Genomic DNA, 24,326 nt, shown 5'->3' with positions numbered 1-24,326 from the left:
GTTTCACCAAGTCAGGCACTCTAGAAAAACTGCCGTCTCCTTCCAAGGGCATCCTCTTAAGTTGCTCCTTGTCTGTGCAGCCCTTGGCTGTCTCCCTGGGCTGCCATGGCCAGTAAGTAGAGGAATAAACAGAACAGATATGTAGGCTAATCTCATTCCTCCCCATAGTGACCCTAAAGAAGTCCTTTCTCTTAGAGGCTAATGGCTGCCTGTGAAATCAGGCTCCTTCACTGACGCTTTGCAATGCATCTGTGTGGCTGGGAATAACCCTAAGGACTGGAGAAGTGGAAAGAAGGAAAGTCTATGGCTGTGCAGCTTGTCCTCTTGTGACCATCGAGAGCATAGGGACATGAGTCCAGCCGGGTGTTAAACTTCAGGAGGGAGGGGGAGCCCCAGTCTCCGGAAGCCTGTGTCCACCCCCTGGTCTGTAGACTATGGATCCCTGGAAGTCCCAGCTGTCAGGCACTGGCAGTGCTCGGCCCCTGTGCTGTAGTGATGGAATAGAGGGCAATAGAGGACCAGGCCAGGAGACACCAAATCTAGGCAGTAAGTACTTCATTCCACAGCCAGCGTTTCAACCATGTGGCTGCTTTCACATCTCGGCTCCTTGGCATTCCTTCCCCCAGATTAGGACTTACCATTTTTACCTATAAGCAGCAACAAGTGACTATAGCTTTTCTGGAGTACATTCTAAGAGGGTGTCCTGTGTGCCCAGCCCAAGAATGGATAGGTAAACTGAACTGAAGGGACCAGGGCCAGTCTCAGGTGGAGGCTAGGCCTCGGGGCCAAGCTAGCATGAGCAGGCTCCCTAGCTGTTATAGAGGGTCACACGGGTCAGGCACTGACCACCTTGAAGCTCTAGAACATCCTGTGGTCTGTGGGGGCCACAGACGAGGCAAAGTTAAGACAGGCATTCATTGTACATCACTTTTATCCGCGGGGCTGGCTGATGAAATGTTTGTTTTGGAATTGGATCATAACCTGCAAAAGAGCTTAGGGCACGTTGCTCATTAAAGCATCCCTTTTTATACAAGGAAGCATTTAAAGGAACAGCTGGTGGCCGTTCTTGAGATAGGTTGGGGAAGGTGGATAACTCAGGACCCTGATTTGAGGAAAGGTAAAAATGGAAACATTCTCCAATTGGGCTTTTTCATAACAAAGATAAGAAAGATAGTCATGTACATGAGTTCTATTTTCTGCAAACAAAAGTTATAGTGGTTTTGTAGAAAGGGCCGTTTTTGTTGTTGTTACTTGTGATTCTCCTTACATAATGCCCTTAAGGAACACAGTATCATGGATGTGGGTAGCCTTGTACGGGGCCTCCAAGAACTTGTAGTCAAGCTGTTGGTACTTGTTTGGGTCTCTGTCATTTCTCTCCTTCCAGCTGTGAGTAGCCAACAGAAACAATATTTCAGGCATTTTTCCTATAGAACTCCCAAATCGGAGCCTTCACAATAAACAAAGAGCACTTTGTAATCTTTTTTTTTTTATTAACAACTTTATTAAGAGGATTTACATACCCAGGAATTTCATCCTTTTAAAGTACACAACTCAGTGGGTTGTAGGGTATTCACAGTGCTATATGTGCATCCACCCCCGGATCTAATTCCTCAGAACAAACAAAATATCCCCATTGGCAATCACTCTCATTTCCCTCCCCCAGCCCAGGCATCCCCATCAGTTGTCTACAGATTTGCCTTTCTGGACATTTCTCATAAATGAAATCCCTCAGTGTATGGCCTTCATGTCCGGCATCTTCCACACCTTGTTTTCACTGTCCCTGTGAATGCAGCAACAGCACTTTATCCTGTGGCTGGATAAGCACGGTATGGTGGCTTCACACTTTGCTCATTTATCAGCTGATGGATACTTGGATTGTTTCTCTCTTTTGCTTGTTATGTTGAATGCTGTTAACATTCATGATCAAGTTTTTTTGTGTGGGCAGATGTTTTCAAGTCATTGAATATATCTAGGATGGATTTGCAGAGTCCCGTGATAGCACTTTTAACTTTTTGAGGAACTGCCAGTGTTTTCCAAAACAGCCACACTCTTCATACTACCAGCGGTGCTCCATTTTCCCCACATCCTCACTAAACACTTGCTCCAGGCCAGACTAGTGGTGTCAAGTCATATCTTGTTTGTATTGTTGTCCTCTATTTTATATTTTTTAATGGAAAATTTTGAGCAAGACTATTCAGGGCAGAGACCAGAGCAGCTTGCCTTGGAGGAGGAGGACTTGTGGCTTTGATAATGGCCACTGTGGGGTGGTCATGACCAGTCATGGAGTTGAGTTTGACTTTGGGGATGTTCTGGACTGGATGTGATACCTGGTAGCCTTTTCTCTTGGGGAAATTACTGAAACCTTTGGACATCTAATAAGATTCAGAGCATCATTTTCACTGGGTTTGAAATTTCATAGCTCATCCAGTGGCTTACAAATAGAATTAAGGTCTACTTCTAAATCATTGTCTTCGGGTGCTAAATAGACTACTCATACTATTTCTAGGATGCATCGGCCCACATCCCACCTTCTCTTCTTGGCTTGCTGTCTTTTCTATTCTTAGAGCTGGCTGTTTTGCATTGCATTTATCTCCTCAGTCATGAGCTTCAGCCAACCTGCAGTCTAAGGCATGAGTCTCCTAAGACCTTGACCCCAGGAATGTATTAAGAATTAAATGAGGCTACATTCCTGGGCTAGAGTTAGTACCTGTTGACACATGCCTGGAGAACAGGTAACAAGTCTGTACAGTCTCCCTGTAGAAACCAGCTTCCTCATGACTTACCCTGTCATTGCTGATACTTTGTCATTGATCCATGGCTGTCTTCACAGGATGGAAACAAATCCATGGATCACTTCATATTCTCTTATCACCTGATCTTGTACACTTTGGTGCAGTTCCAGTCAAGACAGGTCCTACCACCAGTGACAGTCCTCCAGGCATATTCCCAGCTTTACCTGTCAGTAATAATTGTTGCTCCCTGACCACTGTTCACCTCTAGAACAGATGCTCATGGTCGGCATCCTAGCCACCAGGTCCTAGGCCTTGTTTTGCCCTTGGGATGCGACACTGAATCACTTCACCTGGGCTTGACCCAAGTCTGCTCCTGAGAACAGGTCAAAAGGCAAGCATGGCCGAGAACGGGGTATGAGCAGTGAGGACCAGCAAGGCCCTAGCCACTGGACGGATCCTAGAACACATCGGAAGTCTGAGCACCTCACTAAGGCAGTGCTTGTGGAAGCGGAAGGCCCATCTCCTACTCACAGTAAAGGACCATGGGTAACCACTGAACGGTGTCAATGGTTATGAGCTACATAAAGCACATGCTGGGAAAGTCACAGTGTAATGGTTCAGAGGGACAACCGAATAGGAGGGGCCAGTCTGGAAGTTCAGTGCAGTAAATACTCACTTAACCTAGGGGCCAGACAGCTCGTCACCATGGTCTGAGAAATAGGAACTATAAAACAGCAGGTGCCCAGATCTGCATAAGAAAGTGAATGCCTTTCACTCTGTCACCTCGTGCCCACTCAGCTCAATTCCAAGTTCAAGGCTCAGTGGACTGACTGCACCTGGTTGTGAGGACCCGTATCACCCCTGACTGTAGCAGCAAGAGGTCTCAGAGAGGCCCCTGTGCTCTTTGCCCATCTCTGCCATTGGAAGGTGCATTGGAAAAGGTCTGCTGGACCTCCCGTGATTGTGTCCATCTCCCATGATGTAGATGGGTACTGCACTCATGCCTGCCGCCCCCACATCTCCTGAAATGCTTGTTGTATGTATACAGTACATTGTGGGCCCCAATCCACAGCTCTAAGGAAAGGCCTTCAAGTCCAGTTGTAATTCACAGATGATGCACGTTGGGAGAACTGCAAAGGGCAGTCTTTCTACACGGCACCACCGACAGCAATGTTACCTGGAGTCTTGTTAGAAATGAATAATCTCAGGGCCCACCTCAGACTTAACTATATATGAACTTGGAGTTTAATTATTTTTATATGATGGGTGTTTTGCCTGAATGTATGCATGTGCACTGGGTGCATGTCTGGTAAAAAGACATCAGAGGCCCTGGAATTGGAGTTTTTGATAGTTGTGAGCTGTCATGCAGGTGCTGGGAATTGAACCAGGTCCTCTGGAAGAACAGCCACTGCTCTTAACCACTGAGCCATCTCTCCAGCCCCAGTGAACTTGCCTTTTGACAAGTTCCCCACATCCCATGTGCACACTGAATTTGCTCAAGTGTACAGCTAGCCCTTTACCTTCACCTGGATATCAGGAGCAAAGAATAAAGTCAGCCAGTCTCAGTGGATGGCATACATGATTAATGCCTTCATATTTGCATTTTCCCTGGTTGTACCCCTAATAGCCACTACATTCCCTTAACTCTATGGCACATTCAAGCATATTTCATAAATGTCTTTAAATATATGGGTGCCTTTGTGAGATAACAATCCTCAGATCATTAATCATTCAGCCTCATTTCTATATTTTTGGTTGTGAGCACAGCCTTTAACAGCTGTGCCATCTCTCCAGCCCCAGCCTCATTTCTAAACCAAAGAGGATTAGAAAGGTCTGGTAGTTTGACAGGAACCAAGTGTGGAGATGACTCCAGCACACTACTGGTATAGCCTTCCTCATCTGTGAAATGAGTGTTACCCCCACCTGCAAGACTTCTGGAGAGTTACCACTAAATGTGTCTTATTAAAGGTAGTGGGGGCCCAGTGGGTGTCAGCAGCTATTACCAAAACCATATGGGTAAGTGAGACTGGAGCTCACACACAAAGGAGAGGAACTCGGGGCCAAACCAGTGCAGGAGACAAGTATTTATCTGGTACCCATGGTATGCACAGCTTCTTATCCCAGACTCTGCTTGCTACAAGCTGAGGTGAAGATTGGGGGCATTAGTCAAGGTGCTGGACACACCCCTAAGGGTTGCCAGAACTAAACCAGCTTGGCTCTAAAGCTCTGGAGTTCTTTCCAGTAGAACTGTACCCAGACCTCGCCTGGCCACGATCCACAGGCAAAACCCATCCCAGAATTTCTGGGAAAGATGAACGATCTCAGGAGAAATTCTGCATAATCCCGGGGATGGACATAGCTCTGAAGCTGAGCCTGTTGGCTGGGTGTTCATGATCCTGAGCACCTGACAGCCACTGCACCAGAAGCACTCAGGTTAGAACCCTCTGATACCACGTGGTACAACCTTCACTCTGCAAGAGACAGGCCCAGTAAGCCCCTCTGAGGGTGAGTTAAGGGCTCCTCTGGACCCCGAGGCTGGGCTTGGGCTCCGTGCTGGGCCTTGCCACATGGCCCCAGCTGCTGCCCACCTTGGCCCTCAGGGATTGGTAGGATGGAAACTACTCTGTACTAAACAAATGAAAAAGCAAGTCCACAGTAGATGTATGAGAAAGATTTCCCCAGAGCCTCACAGACCACAGAAATTCTGTCTTCATATCCCAGGCTTCCCTGCTCCGTGTGAACCAAAACAGTCATGGGGGCCTTAGCAACAGGAACACATCAGTTCTCCTTCCTCCTCACTCAGCTAGCCTGTTCGGAAGCACCATGTCAATTCAGCACCCTGGTCAGCACCCAGCCTCGTGGCGCTGAGATCTCTGTCTACATTAAGCTTGACTGCTCTCCAAGCCAGGATAGCCCATTTCTGGAGGTAGGCAGACATCATTGCCGAGAGGAGAGGGCCTGCCCTCCTTCCTGATCCCTGACACCATCATCCCTTCAAACCAGCACAGGTGCCTCTGTCAGAACTCCGCTAAAACTAAAACCAGACAGGGCAGCTACTCAAACCTCTGCGAAAGGATGAATGAGGATGCTTGGGTGGGCACCATCAAGCGGCCCCTGGCCTGCAGTTCAGAAGTGCCCACCATTTCAAAGGCACCCATCTCTATGAATGATTTAATAAGCCTCAGGGAAAGGAGTTGTGCATCCCTGAAGATGACATCTTATTGACATTCCCTTGACCTCGGCCACGGTTCTCACCTTGCCACACCCTCCTACCCACAAAGTCCAGCTGTCCAGCTGCAATTGAAAAACTTGGGATTCTGATGACCACAAAGCCACAGATGGCCAAGGCCAGAGCAGACACTCCCTTTAATCTTGCCACCACTGTCATGGCCAGCTACTCTGCTCACTGATATTACCTGCAAAGCTGCAGACATCTGCATTTTGGGCTCCTGCTTTAATACCTGGTGGCAAGACTAGGGGCTATTGAGAGAGTGTCAGCAATGGTGGCCCAGCTCACCCAGGAGTAGCTCAATGAGGGAAGGTGTGGGTACACAAGACAACCTATCAGGGAAGAAGAGGAGAGAAGAAGAGATAGGTGAATGATTCGCTGAATGTCACTGGCCCTGAAGTCAGTACTGACCCAGATGCCACACCTCCCAGGAAGAGGTTGGCATGGCAGCTGCCTTCTTTCCCTGTCCTTGTTCCCCTGGGCCAGATCTGATTAGTGAGTCTCTTTTCACTTGCTGCTTTTCCTCAAGCCCAAGAGACCAGCAGCCGCCACCTGACCTTGGAGGCTCAGAAGCCAAACAGGAAAGGGCTGCCAAGTTGAGGCATGGAGTCAAGACCATGTCCCCCTGGCTGTAGTAAGAGCCCTAAAGGAGGGTCACGGGGTGCTACAGCATTGCCCCCACAGGGCATCCGACACAAAAGAGTCTTCCTTCCATACAACTGGCAAGTGGAGGGAAGACAGACCCTGTCACCACAGCGCCACACTCATGCCCTACAGCCTTCCCACAGTATCCTGCCCGTCCCCCTTCTCCAGATGATGGAGCCCAAGCACCCACCGGGGGGCCCACTGCACACACCTCAGTCACCTCTGTACCACCTGTCCACCTCATCTCACCAGCTGCTGAGGCCTCTGAGCCTCTGATCACATGTCTCTCTCTGCCCAGAGCCCTTCCACCAATTCTCCACATCAACACTTCCTAGTTGTTTAAGATTCTCGTTAAGCACCCCCTTTCCAAAAGAACCTTCCTAACCCCCAACTCACACAGGTCCTCCTGTCTCTGTCTCCTCCCCCGCCCCCGCAGCACAGCACAGGCACACCATCCTGCACAAGACAGCCTAAGTGCAGCCCAGCCAGGACTGTGTTTACTCGTCATACCATGGATGAACTAGAGAACATGAATAGCTGTTTACTGAGCAATTAGGAAATGCAGGGCACTGTGCTAAGTGCTTTACAGACATATCTACCCCTCACTGCGGTCTTACAGGGAAGTCGCTGCATCTAGCACGGCTGCTTTTCAGAAGAAACAGGAGGCAGTGAGCCATCGCCAAGCACCTGAGCAGCCGTCCCTTACACTGTGTGATCAATCAGCCTCCGTGGACCCTCCGGGCTCTGCCTCTTGTCCCTCTGAGATTCACGTGCAGGCGATGCTCCAGCACTGTGTGCCACCCTCCGCACCGTGCAGGTGTCCTACGCTGTCCATCTGCTTGGGACGAACCAGTTGAGGAAGAGGAATGATGTAGGTAAGAGGATGCACAGGGGCTCAAGGACAAGAAGCTAGAGCAGGACAAAACAACAGGCTCTGTCCCTAAAGACAAATGAACAATTTGGAAGCTTGGAGGAGCCTCAGCTAAATCCAGCTAACCCACCATGCCCTATCTCTGAAGATACCTAACTCCTGGCAAGTAAATGCTAACATACCTCCGCTGACGGGCACTCCCTGTGACTCCAGTTCATCCAAGACCCCAGCAACCTTTTCTCCCAGATGAATCTAACCCTGGGGAATTTAGGGAGGAAACCAACAAACTGAATGGGAGACATCTCCTCACCGATGTCCATACCACTGACATCCCACTCTCCCCTAACAGAACTTCACCTCTGGCTTCTTGAAGCCTCCCACATTCTTGTCCTGCCTTCTGCTTGATGTCACCCACAGCGAAGTGGTAACCAGCATGACATGGCTCTCCCAGTTCCCAGCTCAGGCCCCTCCCCAAAAGCCAGGGTTCTGGAATCCCCCCGAACTCTCCTCCTTTCCCATGAAAGAAAACAAGAGGGACTATGGAGGGGACACTGGGCTGTTGTTGGGAGGATGGCAAGATCAAAACCACACGTCTGTGGTAGAGAGAGGAGAAAACCATCACCAGCTTCCAGAGGATGCCCTGGCTTAGAGCTCTGCAGCCAGAAGCTGAGTCCTTGGCTCCCGAGCAAGGTCAGATGAGAAAGCTGCAGAGGTACAGACAGGGTGCATCGTGTGTGTGCTCGTGCACAGAACTGCGTATGTAGGGAGGAGGACCTTTGGAAGAGTGAGCCGCTCCCAAGAAAAGGAGCGGTGGTGGTGGACTCGGCCAGCAACCCCTGATGGCTGGGAGACCCAGAGGGTACCTGCGAGGAAGTGGAGGTGATGACGGGCATGGTCCCAAATGCCTGGGCCTAGACACCCCAGGGCCTCAGATGAGCAAAGAGGAGTCAGGGGTCACAGATTCCTCTTCCCCCACAAGTGTCTCATGGATCCAATTATCACTGGGCTATGCCATGCCAGGACTGGGAAGAGGACCTTTCTCCATCAGGGAAATCCCTGAAACAAAGTTAAACGAAGGCCCAGAGAGGACGTCCCAGCTGCAGAGCCCACTGACAAGCCACCACACTTCTAGTCATGGGACCTTCTATGTCACTGATTCTGACCACAGCAGGGGCTCTGGGGAGCTGGGCAGGGACTGTGGGACTCCAGGACCTTGGATAGGGCACCACTTGCCCTGACAGGAATCCAATTTTTTGTTTCATCCTTTCATTCAAACATGAAAATTATGTATGCCAACCATGTTTCTCACCCTAGGAATGCGGTATGGCCCAGTTGGCCCACTTACACAGAGAGGTGGAGCAGCTCGCCCAAGGTCACAGAGCCAGTAAGTGGCAGAACTCATATTCAAACCCTGATCTTAATCAGGTCTGAAATCGCTGTCTGTTAGATACAGTGAGGAAAGCAAGATCTGGGGGCCTAGTGGTCTGTGGGATGGCAGAGACAGTCTAGAAGTCAGGGAGGCATGTTCCAGCAACATCAGGGACAACTCTACATCGAATCCCAAAGAAACCCAGAGCACTCCTTATTCCTCCCCGACTCCCTCCTAAACCTGGGTCCTCCGAGCTGGGAGATCTCAGCTGCATCTTGGGGAAATGCTTCCGGCATCTCTCAAATCGTCTTAATTCACTGACAAGGTAATGACTGCCTTGATCCATTTACATGTGGTTTCTAAAGGAGTTTCCCCATCGGGAATGCAAAGCAGGTTCCTCTGGCTTGCGGGGGTGGGGGGGGCTGCCATTCCTTTATTTTCTAGCAGATTTAGCCCCTAAAAACATTTCATTGTGTTTAAGCTGATCTGAATGGACAGCTCCAGGCAGACACTCTCAGTAAGCACTGTAGCCTAACATGCCCCCCTCTACTGCCACAGGAATCCATACTGCTTGGATCAATACATTTATTATCATCATGGATTTGGGAAGCTGGGGCCCGTCACTGGCAATGTCCCATCTTACTATAATTCATCTAGCATGCTTCCTGCCATTTTGTCCAGCATTTCCCTGCTTCAGCTGGGAAAAACTGACATATGTACACAAGTCCTGGGACTGGAACATTTTGCTCTCTTGAGCTTTGTCCTTTCTAAGCCACACCCTCTCAGCACCAGAGCAGAACCTCTGAAGCCAAGCTGCACGATTTTGTCTCCCTCCCCCACTCAGCCCTCTGCTCCAGGCAAAAATTGCCAACATGAGCAGACATTTGATCTGTCTCAGAAGCTGTGATATTATATACTGCCCAGATGTTCAAGCTGCCTGGGCTGAAGGTTCATGTTCCACATAGTCAGGACCTCTCCAGCCCACAGACCTTTGGTCACCCCATGTTCTGAGCCCCCACCAACAGCTAGGCTCTCAGCTTATGCAGGCAGCTAGGGTGGAGGACAAGGGACTTGCCTGGAGCAAGGGCTCCTGGAAATGACCCTTTTAGAGTCTTCCCATAGCCCAGACAGTATGTGCTCTGGAGGTCTGGGGGGGGGCTTTCTGGACTGGACAATGCTCCCCAAATGTCTGCCACTGTCTCCTTGCCTTCTAACACCTACTTCCATTGTCAGAAGATTAAACAGAGTTTGGAGGGGCCCTGGAAATATTTCACTGAAGAAAAAATGCAAACAGCAATCCATGTGGCTGGAGTATCCAGGCCACTTAAGTGTGCCTTATTTCTCCCCAGATGATTGGCAACTGAACTTTACTAAAAAGGAAAAGCAGACATTACAAATTCAGCATTAAAGAAAATTGTTTCTGCTACCAGGATGAGATCAGGCCTAAGTAACAGCCCACTGAGGTGATAAGCCCCCAACATGCCCACAGAAAGACAACCAAGTCCTCACACCTAGGTGCCCAGGAGAAACTGTGCTTTGTAAATGTGCCACTGCAGAAAATTAGCCACCACAGGAAGTAAAATCCCAAGACCTCTTCACACTGTGTCAAAGTTTGGATTGAACTAAACCCACTCACCCGGGCTCTGTAGCAGGGCCACAGAACCACTGGCTCCTGGCAGTGGTAGTCACCAATGCGGGGCCAGAAGGTGGCAGTGACAATGGTCAGTCCCTGCCAAACACCCCCATCCCTCCTTGAAGGCTGGCCAGAGGCAGACTGGCTTCCTATTCCCAGGGAAGATGTGGCCCATGGTAGGGCACCCAGTCCTGCTCCTCCCGTTAGAGACTGGGCAACTGAGGTCTGGAGAGGGGAGGGTTATGGTTCAGTCAGTAGGGTGCTGCAGGAGGCTCACCTCAGAACCGACTTCTCCCATCATCATCATGAAGCCACACTCTACCCTAGATGGTCTCCCAACCCTCTTACTTGGCTAATGAAGATAGTAGAGGTCTCAGAATTCCCCAAGGCATGAAGAATGGAGGCAACCTTTCACATGACTCCCAACCCTGAGAAATGCCAAGCAACCTCATCTTCTAAGAGCAGTGGTTTCCAAAAATGTATTTTTAGCATCAGAACCCATCCTCCAAACAAAGCCTTATGCAAAAACTTCAAGCTGCAAAACACATCAGGGATGCTTGCCTTAGTGGGGCCTAAGCCAGAACCCTGGCTGCCCCCACCCCTGCATCAAAACTCCCTCCACAGGACCCTCTGTGGATCCCACTTTGAAGCCCCAGGTTTTGGGGACCCTCCAAGCTCTGCAGCTAAAGCAGCAAGATAGGGCGGGCTCTTACTTAAGAGCCCTGTGTGGTATAGCTGGTCTCTGAGACTTGGACAACCTCGTTCTCCACTAGGACCTGGCCCCCATCCCCAGCGAGCTGCCGCATACGCAGGTTGATGGAGCCGTAGGTCTTCCTTGTTCCCCTGCCAGGGACGAAGGTCTGCCTGCGGTACAGCTCGCCCTTGCACAGAGAGACCATAAGCAGCACGGACAGGAGCATGCCACCCACTGTGAGCAGCCCCAGGCCCGCGATGATGCACTTGTCCAGATGCGAGCCCAAGCGGGCGTAGTACATCTCTAGGCGTTCCATCTCCCTTGCTGTCACTGTGTCAGGGTTGACTCGGGCCTCTCGAGGGATGGCATATGCTGTTACCACCAGGAGGATTCCGCTCACCAAGAAAACCAGAGCAGAAACAAAGCCATAGTCCACTGGGCGGCTCACAGGTTCCAGGCCCGGCCCCTCCTCTGAATGCAGAGAAAGATCATCCCGCTGGGACCGGGTCAGTGAGGGGACACCTCCAGGAGGACTGGGAGAGCTACCCAGTCTGGCATCCCCAGGGTTCTGGAAACGAGTCTCATGCTCCTCAGAGAAGAAGCAGGCATTCTCCACACCCATCCTGGTTGGCGCCACAGGGCCCGGTGGGGCTGGTCTCCTTGGAACCTGGGGGCCATTGCTCAGTGTCTTCAGTTCCAGGCCAGGGGGAGATGCCATTGGGAAGAACGGCCCCAGCTCATCCCTTGGCCCCTTGGCAGCTAGAAGAGAAAGCAGAATGTCAGTCGAATTCTCCTGCTGGAGCTCAACATCACACTTGTCCCTGGCACAGCTGTAGGGAGCTATGGACAGTAGAGCAATAGGGCCCATGCTAGGGCGCCACTCCACAGTGGCTGGTGCAATCGTCCTCTCTGGGTCTCAGTTTTCCCATTGAAAAAAAATTCCCCGGTGACAATATTAATACTACTCCCTACTGCACAGTGCCAGTGGAGAGGCTGAGGTAACCCGTGTGTAAGGTGCGCAGCAGAGTACCCAGTAAGTATTCGTGATGGGATGTTATCATGATGGAGGGATTTAGAGTGGACATGAGGTCCGTATCCCAGCCTCCTTGCTTGTGCTTAAGCATGTGATTGAGCTCCTCTGTAGGAACAGTGTTCTCATCTGTAAAGTGGGAAGCCTCCCTCATCAGGTTGTGGTAAGGGTATTGCTCAACAGGTTGTAGCCAGTTCAGCTAATGGACAGTGTTGTATGAGCATGTGTGAGGTGAGGTGATGATGTGGGGTGTGGCCGACATAGTCCAAGTGTTATAGGAACTAGTAGCTGAAAGCTCGTGAAAGCTTGGGATGGGGGAGGGGGGTGGCGGCATTTAAAACTGACAAAAAGAAAGAGTGGGAGATTCCCTGGCAGGCAGAGAATGGGGGTGTTCTAGAAAGAAAAGGGGGACCCCAGAGATCAGCTGGGCTAGTTCACAGGCGACTGTGAAAGCCAGGCCAAGAAGCAGTGGGCACTCAAGTCACTGTAGCAGGAAAGGCTGGGATTTGTGTGGATTTTAGAAGGCAGAAGGTCGGATGCATGGAGGACAGCGTCCAGGGAGGAAGCCCAGGGCATGCGGCCTGGCAGAAAGAAAGGTTGAGAACGGAAAAGCCATAACTGAGCTCAAAGCTCAAAGCCTCAGTGTAAGCAGGGACTGGGGGTGGGGCAAAGAGGTGTCACTACCAAATCCCTGGACACACACCACACAGACTCACTGCACACACGCCCTTGTGCCTAAAGGCCACCAACCTATAGCCACGGGCCAGACTGAGTCCACTGGAGTTCTGCTTACTGCCTTTCCAATTCTATTCATTGAGTGCGTTAGTTGCCAAGATATATACAAAAACAAAAAACAAAGGTTTCACTTTTAAGCTTTGAGTTCCTGTAGGGAGCAGGTGAAGTGGTCAGAGAATGTGTACTGTTGACATGGGCATGGCCATCTCAAGGACCACAATGCCTCAGTCCCACAGGAGTGACAAAGCCTTCCCCACACGAGGCTCAGAGAGATGGCAAAGCCTTCCTCGGGTCCAAATGCAAATGTAGACACTGTGCAGAAAATGTCCATTTTAGATTTCCCCCTCCCCCACATTCATGACCTGATGACTTCCCCTACAGAGACTGCTCTTACCAAGTTAGCTAAACCTGCCTCATTGTTCAGCAGGATACCATAGTCCTGCCCTCTTGTTTGTCTGTAATACCCCTGCCTCTTTATTTAGCCATATACGATAACCCTGCCTCTCTGTCCAACTGCATATAATAATCACGCTGACCTAGGATTGCTGTGGCTTCTCCCCTGGAGAGTCCAGACCACCTGATCCAAGTTTTTCTCCATGTCCATGTGTCTGTCTTGTCTTCGTTCCCCTGCTGCCCCAGTCAGGCCAACTCCGAGGGCCATGCAGAGGCGGCAGCTTCCCATTTCCAACTTCTCTTGCAAATCTGACCACCATGTGCCACCACCCACTCACAACATCCACCTGGCATTGGTAACTGGGCCATTCCTATGCGCGTCCCGACTCTTCTCCACAGGCACATCTCCCCAGTACGTCACTTCTGATCCCACAGCAGACGCACAATGTCCCATACATACTCTGATGCCCTGCGGGTACATACATCCACAGCCCTGGCCCACAAATGCCCAGGCAGCAGAGACCCTAGGCATGGAGTGGGCTCTCGCGCTCTGATGTGTTCACACACCTGAACGCTGGTTCTCTGTATTCTCAGGTCATTCTGCAGTGCTCTGTGGGTGCCCGTGTTTCTGGGCAAACATGAGCAAATCAATGAAGCGATGGTGAGTGCGAGGTATAAGTGAATGAAACGCCAAGGGGTTGATCGTGAGAAGTCTTTCTGACCTTCCCCTGCGGATTTGTTCTCTTAGCAAACATACGGCTTTTCGTCTCAGTTCAAAGGCTGTGTCCCTCCCTAGCATGCCCATTTAATACACGCTTGCTGAGCTCCCACTGTCTGTTAGACTCTCGCCTCAGCATCTCACTCAGGAATAGCTCACCTCTATCACCATCTTAGAAAACATGATCAAGACCCCATGGTATGCGTGCAGACTAGGGACGAACAGTGGAATATGGGCACCCCCAAGAATCTCTATTCCCTACACGCTTGCAAACCCACACACTCCACCTTCCTTCCCTGGCTCTTTGAGCCCTTACTTGAGACATCAAGCAGGGGCATCCTGAGGGCAGAGGTCCCTCTCAATCTCCCTGGGTTCCCGGTCTCCTGCTCGGGCTGCTCTCAGTTCCCAGAGGATAGATCGTAAGGGGGGAGGGGGTGAACGCTAGTTGGCTTTTTGCTCTTGGCACAAAACGCTACTCAAAGCCTGAAAGTAGGTACCACTGTGGCCCCCACCCATCAAGCCCTCGGTGGGCCTGAAGAACTCGGGAGTGGCCCATAACCACTTTCCTATATTGGTGCATTAATGCCTCCATATCCCAGAAGATATCTGGGGCACCCAAATTCTTAGACCAAGACTCTCTTTTACCCAAAACTTTTTCCTTAGCATGCCTGGGTGAAGGGGCAGACACAAGGAGGTCCTCTCTCTAATAGATGTAGAATGTATTTCTCTCATAAAATGCTTAGTAAGTTATTCAAGGGCATGCCCATCAATTAATTACTCAGACATAAGCAGAGACACACAGATGTTGGTGCCCACGGATCACACCCCAAACCCGAAACGGCACCAGCTATTGTAGTTGCAGTCCTATAGTTCCTGAAAGGCAAGCGCCCTCCCCCACCCTCGTTCCACACTCACAGCTCGCAGGACTGTTCCCACAGCAATACCCACACACCTGGGAAATAAGTGTGACTCACAGATCCACGGGTCACTCTGGTGGTACCCACAAGAGGGTAAAATTGGGGGAGATAGGGCGGGATGAGAAAGGGAGAGAGACAGGGAGAAAGGAGATAACGACTACCTCTAGCGCTGCTGAGATCTAAGCCGGAACCACCCAGACCTGCCCGAGTCCAGCACCCCCACCCATGGCGCACGCTGACACCCACCCGGGAGCCCGACACACTGCGAGGCTGGGTGAAGCTTCGCAAACCCAGTCGATAGACACACGCACTCGTAGTACACAAAGCCTCGGGCGCGCAGATGCACACGCGCAGGTCCACGCTGTTATACCCAAAGTTCCGCGCGGAAAGCCCCAGAGCCCCGGCCTCCCGCCTCCCCCGCGCCTGCCGGCCCGCAGTTCACACCCCCTGCTCCTGCCCTTGACCGACAACGCCACGGGCCAGAGCAGGCCGGACCCGGCCGGTCAGCGCTCGCAGCGGGGCGGCCCGGGGAGGCTGGGCTCAGCGGGGCCGGCGTGCGCTAGGGTGCCCGGGTCGCGTGTCCTTCTGCCGGCCGCGAGGTCAGGAGAGCTGTCCTTTGCTGCCACTCCCCGCCTCGGGCCCTGCGCCGGCGGCTCGCGGTTGGCGTACGGAGCCGTGCCGGGCCTCCCCAGTCTCCGCACGCGGGAGCACAGGGCTCCTGGCGGCCGAGGGTGTGCGCGGATCCCGGCCCGGCCGCCGCCTCGCCCTCCCTGGATCCCGCCCCCTTTCCTGCCCGCCCGCAGCGGTTGCCCGGGCGCACGTACCTGCTCGCGCCGTGCCGGGCTGCACCGCGTCGGCCGCTGGGGGGCTCCGAGGAGGAAGGGACAAGGCAGGGCGGGAGCGGGGATCCTGGAGCGCCGCCGATCGAGCTCCGCCCGCGGCGGGCGAGGGCGCCCGGAGAGTTAGCGTGGGGAGGGAGAGGGAGGTGGCTGCGGGTGCCCGGCCCCCGCCGTCCCTAGGGACACCTCTGTCTCGCCCGCGCGCGCCGGCCAGGGAAACCCGAGGCTAGGAGCCCGCGGCGCTGGGCGCAGGGGCGGGGCGGGGCGATGGAGGGGCGGGGGAGAAGACCCCTCCCCCGCCTCTGGGGAGACCCCGCTGCACCAGGGATGCCTTTCCCACCCCAGGTAGCACCCAGGATCCTCTTCAAGGTCTGCAGGTGCAGAGTCTCATCACTACTTGAGACTCGATGGTTCACGGGCGCCACGTGAAGGCTGAAACGAAGCCTCTGCCCACCTCTTGTTTCTGATGGGTGTCCTCCTGGGGTATTGTTCATGGCCACGCACACCCCGTGCCCTCCAAGGCCACCTGCAAGGCTCCTTCTGAAGGCAGCCGGTCTGACTTCCTCACACATACACCCTCACCCTGAGGGGCTCCTCCATCTAGACACTCCCGTGACCTGGATCGCCGCCCTGTGCACAGGTTTCTGTTTTAAGGGGAACTTTTTCCTCTTGGAAGCCCAGGCCAAGCCCAGAGAGAGGGCTGGTAAGGAAGGTAAGATACGGTTTCTGGACTTGATGACTCAGGGCTTACGGGAACCATGAGGTCCTAACAATTAGAATGGCCATAATTCTGTCCCTGTCTTACACAGTCCTGACTCACAGCACATCCCCAGAGGTCACTCTGTCCCTCATTTCGTTCAAGTCTTTGCTCACATGTCCCCTTCTCAGAGACACCTCCCCAGGCCATTCCTCTAAAAACAGTAGATGTGGCACACTCCTTTAATTCCAGTACCCAGGAGGCAGAGGCAGGTGGATCTCTGAGTTCAAGCCCAGCCTGGTCTGCAGAGTGTGTTCCAGGACAGCCAGGGCTACACCGAGAAACCCTGTCTCTAAAAACAAACCAACCAACAGACAGACACACAAACAAAAAAGAGTATAGTAGAGGCTTTGTCTCTTTCCCTGGTGTATCTCCAGAGACTTCCAAAGGAGCCAACACTTCGGAGGTTCTTGATACATACTCTTTGAATAAAGAATTGAGAAGTGCATGACCACTTCTGGAGCTCCTGCTGTATACATGCAACCAGGCAGAACCCGTTTCTATCTTCAAGAAATTCCTGAGATATTCCAGGAGAAAGGGCTACCCACAGGTAAGGACTGTGGAACAGGTAGTGTGCTGTTTGTCTCAGGCAGAGTGCTGGCCCAGTCTTGGGGATGGGATGGCTTTCCAGCAGAAGTAAGGACTGAGCCAAGAAGGGCAGGTTGTATAGACGGAAGCTGGATAAAGAGCAAGGAAGAAAGATTCAGCAGAGGACTGGCATGGGAAGATGCCTGGGGGTGGGTGGAAGGGAGGGCAGTGAGCATGGGTTGAAGAAGCGTGGTCACAGTGGGAGACCCAGGCAGGAACATGGTAGGGGGATGGGGCTGTGCTGGACAGGAGCCAAGTCTCTGCAAAGCCTTGAAGGCCAAGAAGTTTGCTCTTTGTTCTCAGAACAGTGGGGAGTCACGTAGAAGAGCCTGGGCAGAAAGTCAACCACCACCACCCCCTCCCCCCTTTTACATGTGAATTTGACTTTTGGTTACCTGTCAAGCTCAGACTTTTTTCATTTTTTTGTTTGTTTGTTTTTGGAAGAAGAAAAATATATGACAAGTTTCTGAGCAACGCTACTTAGGTAAATATGACTCCTGAGGAGGAAGCTAGACTGGATGAGAATTGGAGATGTCAATATGAACTCATGTTCAGCTTAATTTAGGATGTGAGTGGTTACATATATATAAATTTTATAGAGTGGTCCTAGGCACTTCTGGAGCCATGGGTTGCCATGCAGACACGGCAAAGTCCAAGAACCACATCACATACAACCAATTCCGAAAATGGCACAGACATGGCATCAAGTAACCTTGGTCACAAAGATACGAATCTCTTAAGGGGGTCGACCCCAAGTCCCTGAGGAACATGTGCTTTGCCAAGAAGCACAAGAAAGGCCTGAAGAAGATGCAGGCAAAGGATGCGAAGGCAGTGGATGTACATACAAAGGCTATCAAGGCCCTGGGGAAGCCCAAGGCAGTTAAGCTCGAGATGCCAAAGGGCCCCAACTGCAAGCTCGGCTGCCTTGTTTTCAACACTCACCCCAAGCTTGGGAAGCAGATTCCAGGCTACACAGCCAAGGTTTGCAGGCTATATCAGCTACAGCCCAAGCCCAAATCAAGGCTGAGGCCGTAGCTCCAACTCAGACCCAGGCTTCAGCTCCAGTTCAGCCTTTCAAAGGTGCGAAGGCCTATAGAAAAGGTTTCTCTCTGCCATTGTGAAGACAGATGGACTGGTGTGTGACACACCTACACACTGTTTGCAGGTGGTCAGTGTCCAATGCTGTTTTTACAAATAAACTTGGCGAAATCTGTTTTAAAATATATACAGAAATGCAATATGCATGGGTTCACACACATATGTATTTCTTTGCTAGAGGCAATTGTACTCTATAGCAAAGAGCACACCCAGTGTAGTGTGTGTGTGTGTGTGTGTGTGTGTGTGTGTGTGTGTGTGTGTCTGCAGGAATCAGTTCTCTTCTTCCACATGTGGTTCCCTGGAATCAAACTCCGGTTATCATGTTTGGTGACAAGCACCTTTACTGGCTGAGCCTGAGATCTTGGTTTCTAGTACCATTCTTCAATAAAAGAAAACAAGCGTCCTTGAAGCAATGAAGCAGAAAATATACAAAATGAATCAGAAAATAAAGATATACCACACATAGGGTTGGAGAGATGGCTCAGCAGTTAAAAGTACTGGTTGCTCTTCCAGAGGACACTGTTTCAATTCCCAGTACCCACATGGTAATACTCCATTATCTGTCCTATCTTGGTGAGTCAAAAGTTTTGTACCTAATTTACTTTCTATCTTACCTTGTAATATCAACCCAAAACTATGTTTTTAGACCTCAAAACATTTTCTTAGATAAACAATTTAAGCTTTTGTGTCTTTCAACCTTATACACTTTACATCTCTTTGGGAAGTTTCTTTTCTGACTTTGGTAACAAGGAAAACTGTACCTATAACTATCTAATCTTCAACTCCATTAGAAACCCAAGAATACTACCTGAGTAGACAGAAAGTACAGAGCAAACAACTTCCAAAACTATAGAAATGACAGAAACAGCTGGCCGCCTGGGCAGTCACCCCAGTTCCTCTGCAACACTGGGGCATCCATCTTCCACCTAGAATATCTGACAGACTTTTCTGTAAAGCAGGAATTTTGAAGGACTGCCCCACCTTGTCTTGGCAAAGTTTGGCAGTCATTTTCTTTTGTGTCCTGCTTGTCCAATTTGGACAGCATACTGTCAGCAGTCGAGGCGAGGGAAGTTTCTTGCCCAGTGGCTAACTTTTGCCACAAAGCAAACTCCACATGGAGGTTCTTCAGTGCTCATCATATTCTCTGAAGTAGATTGGTGCTGCCAGATGTAAGTCCCTCTCCTGAGGAACTCTGCCAGGTTCCACCCACAGAATGCTCTAACTGCCCTAACTGCTGGACCCTGCCCCCACCCTACAGAGTGAAAAGCCCAATCTCTGGACACAAAATCCCACCAATCTCCACCCTGAAAAGTTCCACCCCCTTCCCAAGAAGCTCTATAAACTCTGTATCCTGTCCAGTTTGCTGCTGCTTCTCAATCGAGCAGAGGCAGCCACCCTCCTGGTTTTTTCCCTCCCAATAAATACCTTGTGTGAAGTGTGTTGTACAGTGTGACTTTACAGTATTCCTTGGCTCCCAGCTGCCAGCCGCAATGCTTATATCTGGTGCCTTGACTCAGATAGACTCTCCTAGTGCCTGTGTTTCCCTTCATGGTCTAAGCTGCATGGGACCCTATCCCTCATCTCCAGTCCACCCACAACAAACTCAGCTTCTGGCTCACTGATCGCTCAGCACCCTATCTACCAGCACCAATTAGGTAAGCTTCCCTTTTGATTGGTGTAAACGTTTCCCTGAGTCTGAGGAAGTGACTGACTGTTGTGTGTCCGGCACCCCTCTAGTACTCTTGGAGGTGGAGGTACCCCCCAGCCATGATCTTTAAGGCTACACCTGTCCCTCTTCACCTGACCCCATACCCCTACCCTGCAGTTTCTTAGGCCAAACCAGACTATTGTGCCCTTTTGTGCCCTCTTCTCCCACCATTCCCCGGAGCTGCCTGTAATCCCACAGCTCCTTAGGCCCTCATGGCTTTTGTGACCCCCATTCCCCACCCTTTCCTGTGGACGAGACCCTCCTAGAGCTTGGTTTTCATCCTCGCCTCTATGAAAGCCCTGGTACCAGGTGCCAAGTCTCTCTGCCAGCTTAGCCAGGCTAAGTCCTGACTTCCCTTGAGTATGGTGATGACCCACTGAATGGCTTGGTCTTCCTTCAGTTCTTTTTGAGTCCTGGGGAGGCCTATGGCTCCAGGCTGCAGTGGTGTTTCCCTTTTCTCTCATCCATGGGAATGTGTCTTTCATACCCTCTCATTCTCCTTGGGATGCATGCCTGTGAGAAAACCTCCAGCCTCTCCATCTGACACAACCTCAAGGACCCTAAATGTATTCTCTTTTACAATCAAATTTGGATTCAAATTTGGAATACCCCTTAGATAATCAATCCAAAGGGCCACCTATTGGCACCTTAGATTCTAATAGTATTTGGGGGCTTTACAAATACTGTGAGCGATCTGGGAAATGGAAGAGATTTCCCCATTCCCTAGTCCTCTGCTCCAAGCCCTGTTTGTTTTTGTCTAGCCTCCCCCTCCCAATACACACTGTGTAAATGTCCTGTCTTTTTAGTTACCATAGATGGATCTGTAAGTTTGTTGCAAAACGGGAGCAGGAGACCTAGCCCGAGAGGAAGCACACAAAGGAGTGGGCCAGCTACCACACGCACACACCCTGCACACACTTCACTGGCTGGCGCTTCTCTCGGCTCCCTCCTGCAGCAACCTTTGTCTACAGCCAAGACTCAAAAATTTGCTATCTCTAGGCCTTCTTTGTTCTCAGCTTACTGGATTCAGTTTTACAGGGATTCGGGTGTCTTTTAGGTATGAGTGGCATTAGACTGTTGTTTTATGCCGTCCCTCTTGAATTAAAACCTGGCTCTAGAGTTAGGGTATGTCTCCCCCTTCTCTAGACCCAAGCACGCTTGCTTAAAGGTTTCTTTCAGAATCTCTGTTCCATACCCATTGTGTGACAGAGAAAGGAGAGCAAAGCAGAATCAAAGGATAGACTATTCCCAATAGAGACTATTGCTACTCATCTCATAGTCTTTTGGTTTTGGTTTAACTCTAAAAATTTTTGCTAAGGTATAAATCTTATCTCAAGATTTGTAAAACTAAGAGGAGAGGGGTGGCTCAGCAGTTAAGAGCACTGACTGATGTTCCAGAGGACCTGGGTTCAATTCCCAGAAGTCTGATCATGCCAGGATAAAAAAAGAAGAAGGAGAAGGAAGGAGAAGGGAAGAAGGAGGAGGAGGAGGAGGAGAAGAAGAAGAAGGAAAATTTGTAAAACAATTGTGTAGACTTCCTATATCTCAAGATTTTTAAGCATATTGGGTATGATTAAAACCCTGTAAAATCTGTAACAAAAGGATTAATTTGAAACTCATATCACCAAGGTTGATAGTTAAAAATCTGTACATAGGTAATCTCAAAGGAAACATGTAGCTTGCTGCCACCTCAGCTGCTGTCCCCCCACTGCGATGGAGGTGGCCACGGAGCTGACAGCCTTCTTTGCTAGAGTTGAAAAGGATTGATTTTCTCTGTGACCTCACTCCCATCTTGATAAAAGTGACCCCATGACATAAGCCATCCAAGGAAAAACAACTCCTCCTAGCTGTGAGGCCAAAACCAGATGATTCTTCCACTATTTTTGATCACACTAAGAAGCCTCAACCCACAGTCCCTTCTCTTCCTCTCCAGCCACTCTGGTTTCCCTTTCTCCCTTCTCAGTGACTGGCTGCCCACCCAGTCAGGACTGAGGCAGTCCCTGACCAGGACCTGAATGAAATTACAATACCCCAGGGAGCATCCTTGCTAGGGATCAGTTTGTAACTTGCCTCCTACCTGGCCACCCTGAAAGAGGTAAATTATGAAAAAATCCAAGAGGTCATCCAGGACAAACAACCCATCTTAATCCCTAGACTGCCTCACAAAGGCCCTCTTACAATATACCAATCTGGATTCCAAGATCCCAGATGGAAAGCAACTCCTTACAACCTACTTCTTCTCCCAGAGTTCCTCTGATATTAGTGCTAAACTTAAAACATCTAAAGAAAGGACTCCCAACTCCACAGGCAGAAGTCTTAGCAGAAGCCTTTCAGGTATACCATGAGAGAAATGAAAAAGCCCAAAAACAAAAAATATGTGATGCTAGTGAAGGCCTTTCGACTGGCCATAGCAACTACCCAGGCTCCTGGCCTCCCAAAGGAGCCAGAGACCTGCAGTACTTGGTTACATCATGAAGATGAAGATCAAGATTACCCCAAGAACCTCGATGCCCTGATTCAGCAGGAAGTAGTCTAATGATAACATAGACCCTTTTCCCATGACCTGTTTACCAATAATAAACAAAAAGTGGGGAATGTAAGCCCCTCCAGTGATACAAGTGGCCAGGCCCCTCCCCCAGGACCTCTAACTGCCAGGTTCCACCCACAGAATACTCTTAACTGCCCAACTGCTGTCCCTGCCCCCACCTTATAGAGTAAAAAGCCCAATCTCTGGACATGAAATCCCACCAATCACTACCCTAGAAAGCTCCACCCTAAAAAGTTACACCCCCTTCCCAAGAAGCTCTATATAAGCTCTGTATCCTGTCCAGTTTGCTGCTGCTTCTCAATTGAGCAGAGGCAACTACCCTCCTGGTTTTTCCCCTCCCAATAAATCTCTTGTGTGAGGTTTATTGTGTGGTGTGACTTTATGGTATTCCTTGGCTCCCAGCTGCCAGGATACCTTTCAATCCAAGCTGTAATGCTTATACCAGGAGCAGACACGTCTCATTGTCAAGAAAAGCCTAATGTTATTAAACATCTTAAATGCCATATTCTGTAGACCTCTAAAGTGTTCAAAGACTACCTGTCTATCTAAAATATATCTGTTTAACCTTGAAAACATACCTAACATGACTACAAGTTTGATTGTTATAGGAGACTAACTACTAACCTTCATTTCTTTATTATCCTAAATAGTTTGTGATAATAACTTTCAAGGACTAGAAATTTACATTACATTGTTAAATGAGCTGCGTATGTACGATACCTTAAACAAGAGTAGAAACGTATGTACAGTATGTTCTAACAAAAATAACCTTAAATTTGTATCAGTATACAAAATCCATACCAATGTAAAATACTTAAGATTAATAGTTGTTTTTTCTAGTTTAAAATAAATTCAGGCCGGGTGGTGGTGGTGCATGTCTTTAATCCCAGCACTCGGGAGGCAGAGCCAGGCAGATCTCTGTGAGTTTGAGGTCAGCCTGGTCTACAGAGCGAGTTCCAGGACAGGCACCAAAACTACACAGAGAAACCCTGTCTCAAAGAAAAAACAAACAAACAAAGTAAATTCAATAATCTACCCTTTTATCCTACCATTCTTATACCCCCCCCCTTTTTCTTTCTCAGAATGAGATCCATGAATCTAATCTCCTTCGTTCAAATTTTTTCCTAACCAATTCCCCTAAATGATGTCAAACATCCCTAACCCACTGAATGACCAACAACCACCTACCCTACCTGTTGGGAATGTGGATGTTGTGTTCGCTAGACTGCTTCTTGTTGCCTGGGAGGGGAAGAGACAGCATCTCTGGGGACCCTAAGAAAATTGAGATAATGGTCAAGTCCTGGGAGAGCTAGCTGTATCATTTGTTGTCAGTCTCTGTGTGATGGGAAAGTGTAGGGCTCATCTGAAGTCCTGAGTGGAGTAGTGTGTGAGGCTGGACCATCTCAGCTAGCCACCTTGAAATTGTCCTGAGCAGTTTGTAGTCCAAAGCTGATCTTGGGGTGGTGTTTGTCCACTTAGTGGCATTACCACAATCCAGATGGAATTCTTGTTGTGGGGTCCCATCATCCTTTGGGAGACTTCAAAGGTTGCTGTTAGGAATGGTCTCAGCTCACTGCAGTAAACATTTTAAATGTCATATGCAGCAGATCTAGGAGAGGTTAAAGGACCACAGTTTGTTAAGTACATCCAGGGTACACAACTTAATTCCTAGTTACCCGCTTCAGACTCAAGCCTGAAATCGTGTACAGGAAGCTAGATGAAGCCTTTTTCTAGAATTAGTATTCTAAAGGACCACTAATATTATGACAGAAAGTATATATATATATATATATATCTTATAAATTTCAAGATGATATTTATA

The 24,326-nt window shown here is 49.9% G+C and overlaps 1 protein-coding gene across 3 annotated transcripts; it reads right to left on the bottom strand.

Annotated features, from left to right (window-relative positions):
- Window positions 1-1,478: 1,478 nt before the first annotated feature.
- On the bottom strand, window positions 1,479-22,579 carry Tmem74b (transmembrane protein 74B). Of its 3 annotated transcripts, none has more exons than XM_006985515.3 (3): window positions 15,791-22,579; window positions 4,534-11,932; window positions 1,479-4,468 (listed from the first exon to the last, which is right to left on the bottom strand). In XM_006985515.3, the coding sequence occupies exon 2, from the start codon at window positions 11,889-11,891 to the stop codon at window positions 11,193-11,195; it is 699 nt and encodes a 232-aa protein (XP_006985577.1). In that variant the 5' UTR covers window positions 11,892-11,932; window positions 15,791-22,579; the 3' UTR covers window positions 1,479-4,468; window positions 4,534-11,192. The 3 variants fall into 3 exon arrangements, with proteins under 3 accessions (XP_006985577.1, XP_015859446.1, XP_076426960.1); XM_016003960.3 differs by lacking the exon at window positions 15,791-22,579 and adding an exon at window positions 15,213-15,757; XM_076570845.1 differs by lacking the exon at window positions 15,791-22,579 and having other exon boundaries at window positions 4,534-15,200.
- Between the last annotated feature and the right edge of the window lie 1,747 nt (window positions 22,580-24,326).

The sequence above is a fragment of the Peromyscus maniculatus genome, chromosome 4, assembly GCF_049852395.1.
Source record: "Peromyscus maniculatus bairdii isolate BWxNUB_F1_BW_parent chromosome 4, HU_Pman_BW_mat_3.1, whole genome shotgun sequence".
NCBI lineage: Eukaryota > Metazoa > Chordata > Mammalia > Rodentia > Cricetidae > Peromyscus > Peromyscus maniculatus.
Note: the sequence above shows the minus strand (reverse complement) of the source record. Positions and strands in the feature narration are given on the sequence as shown.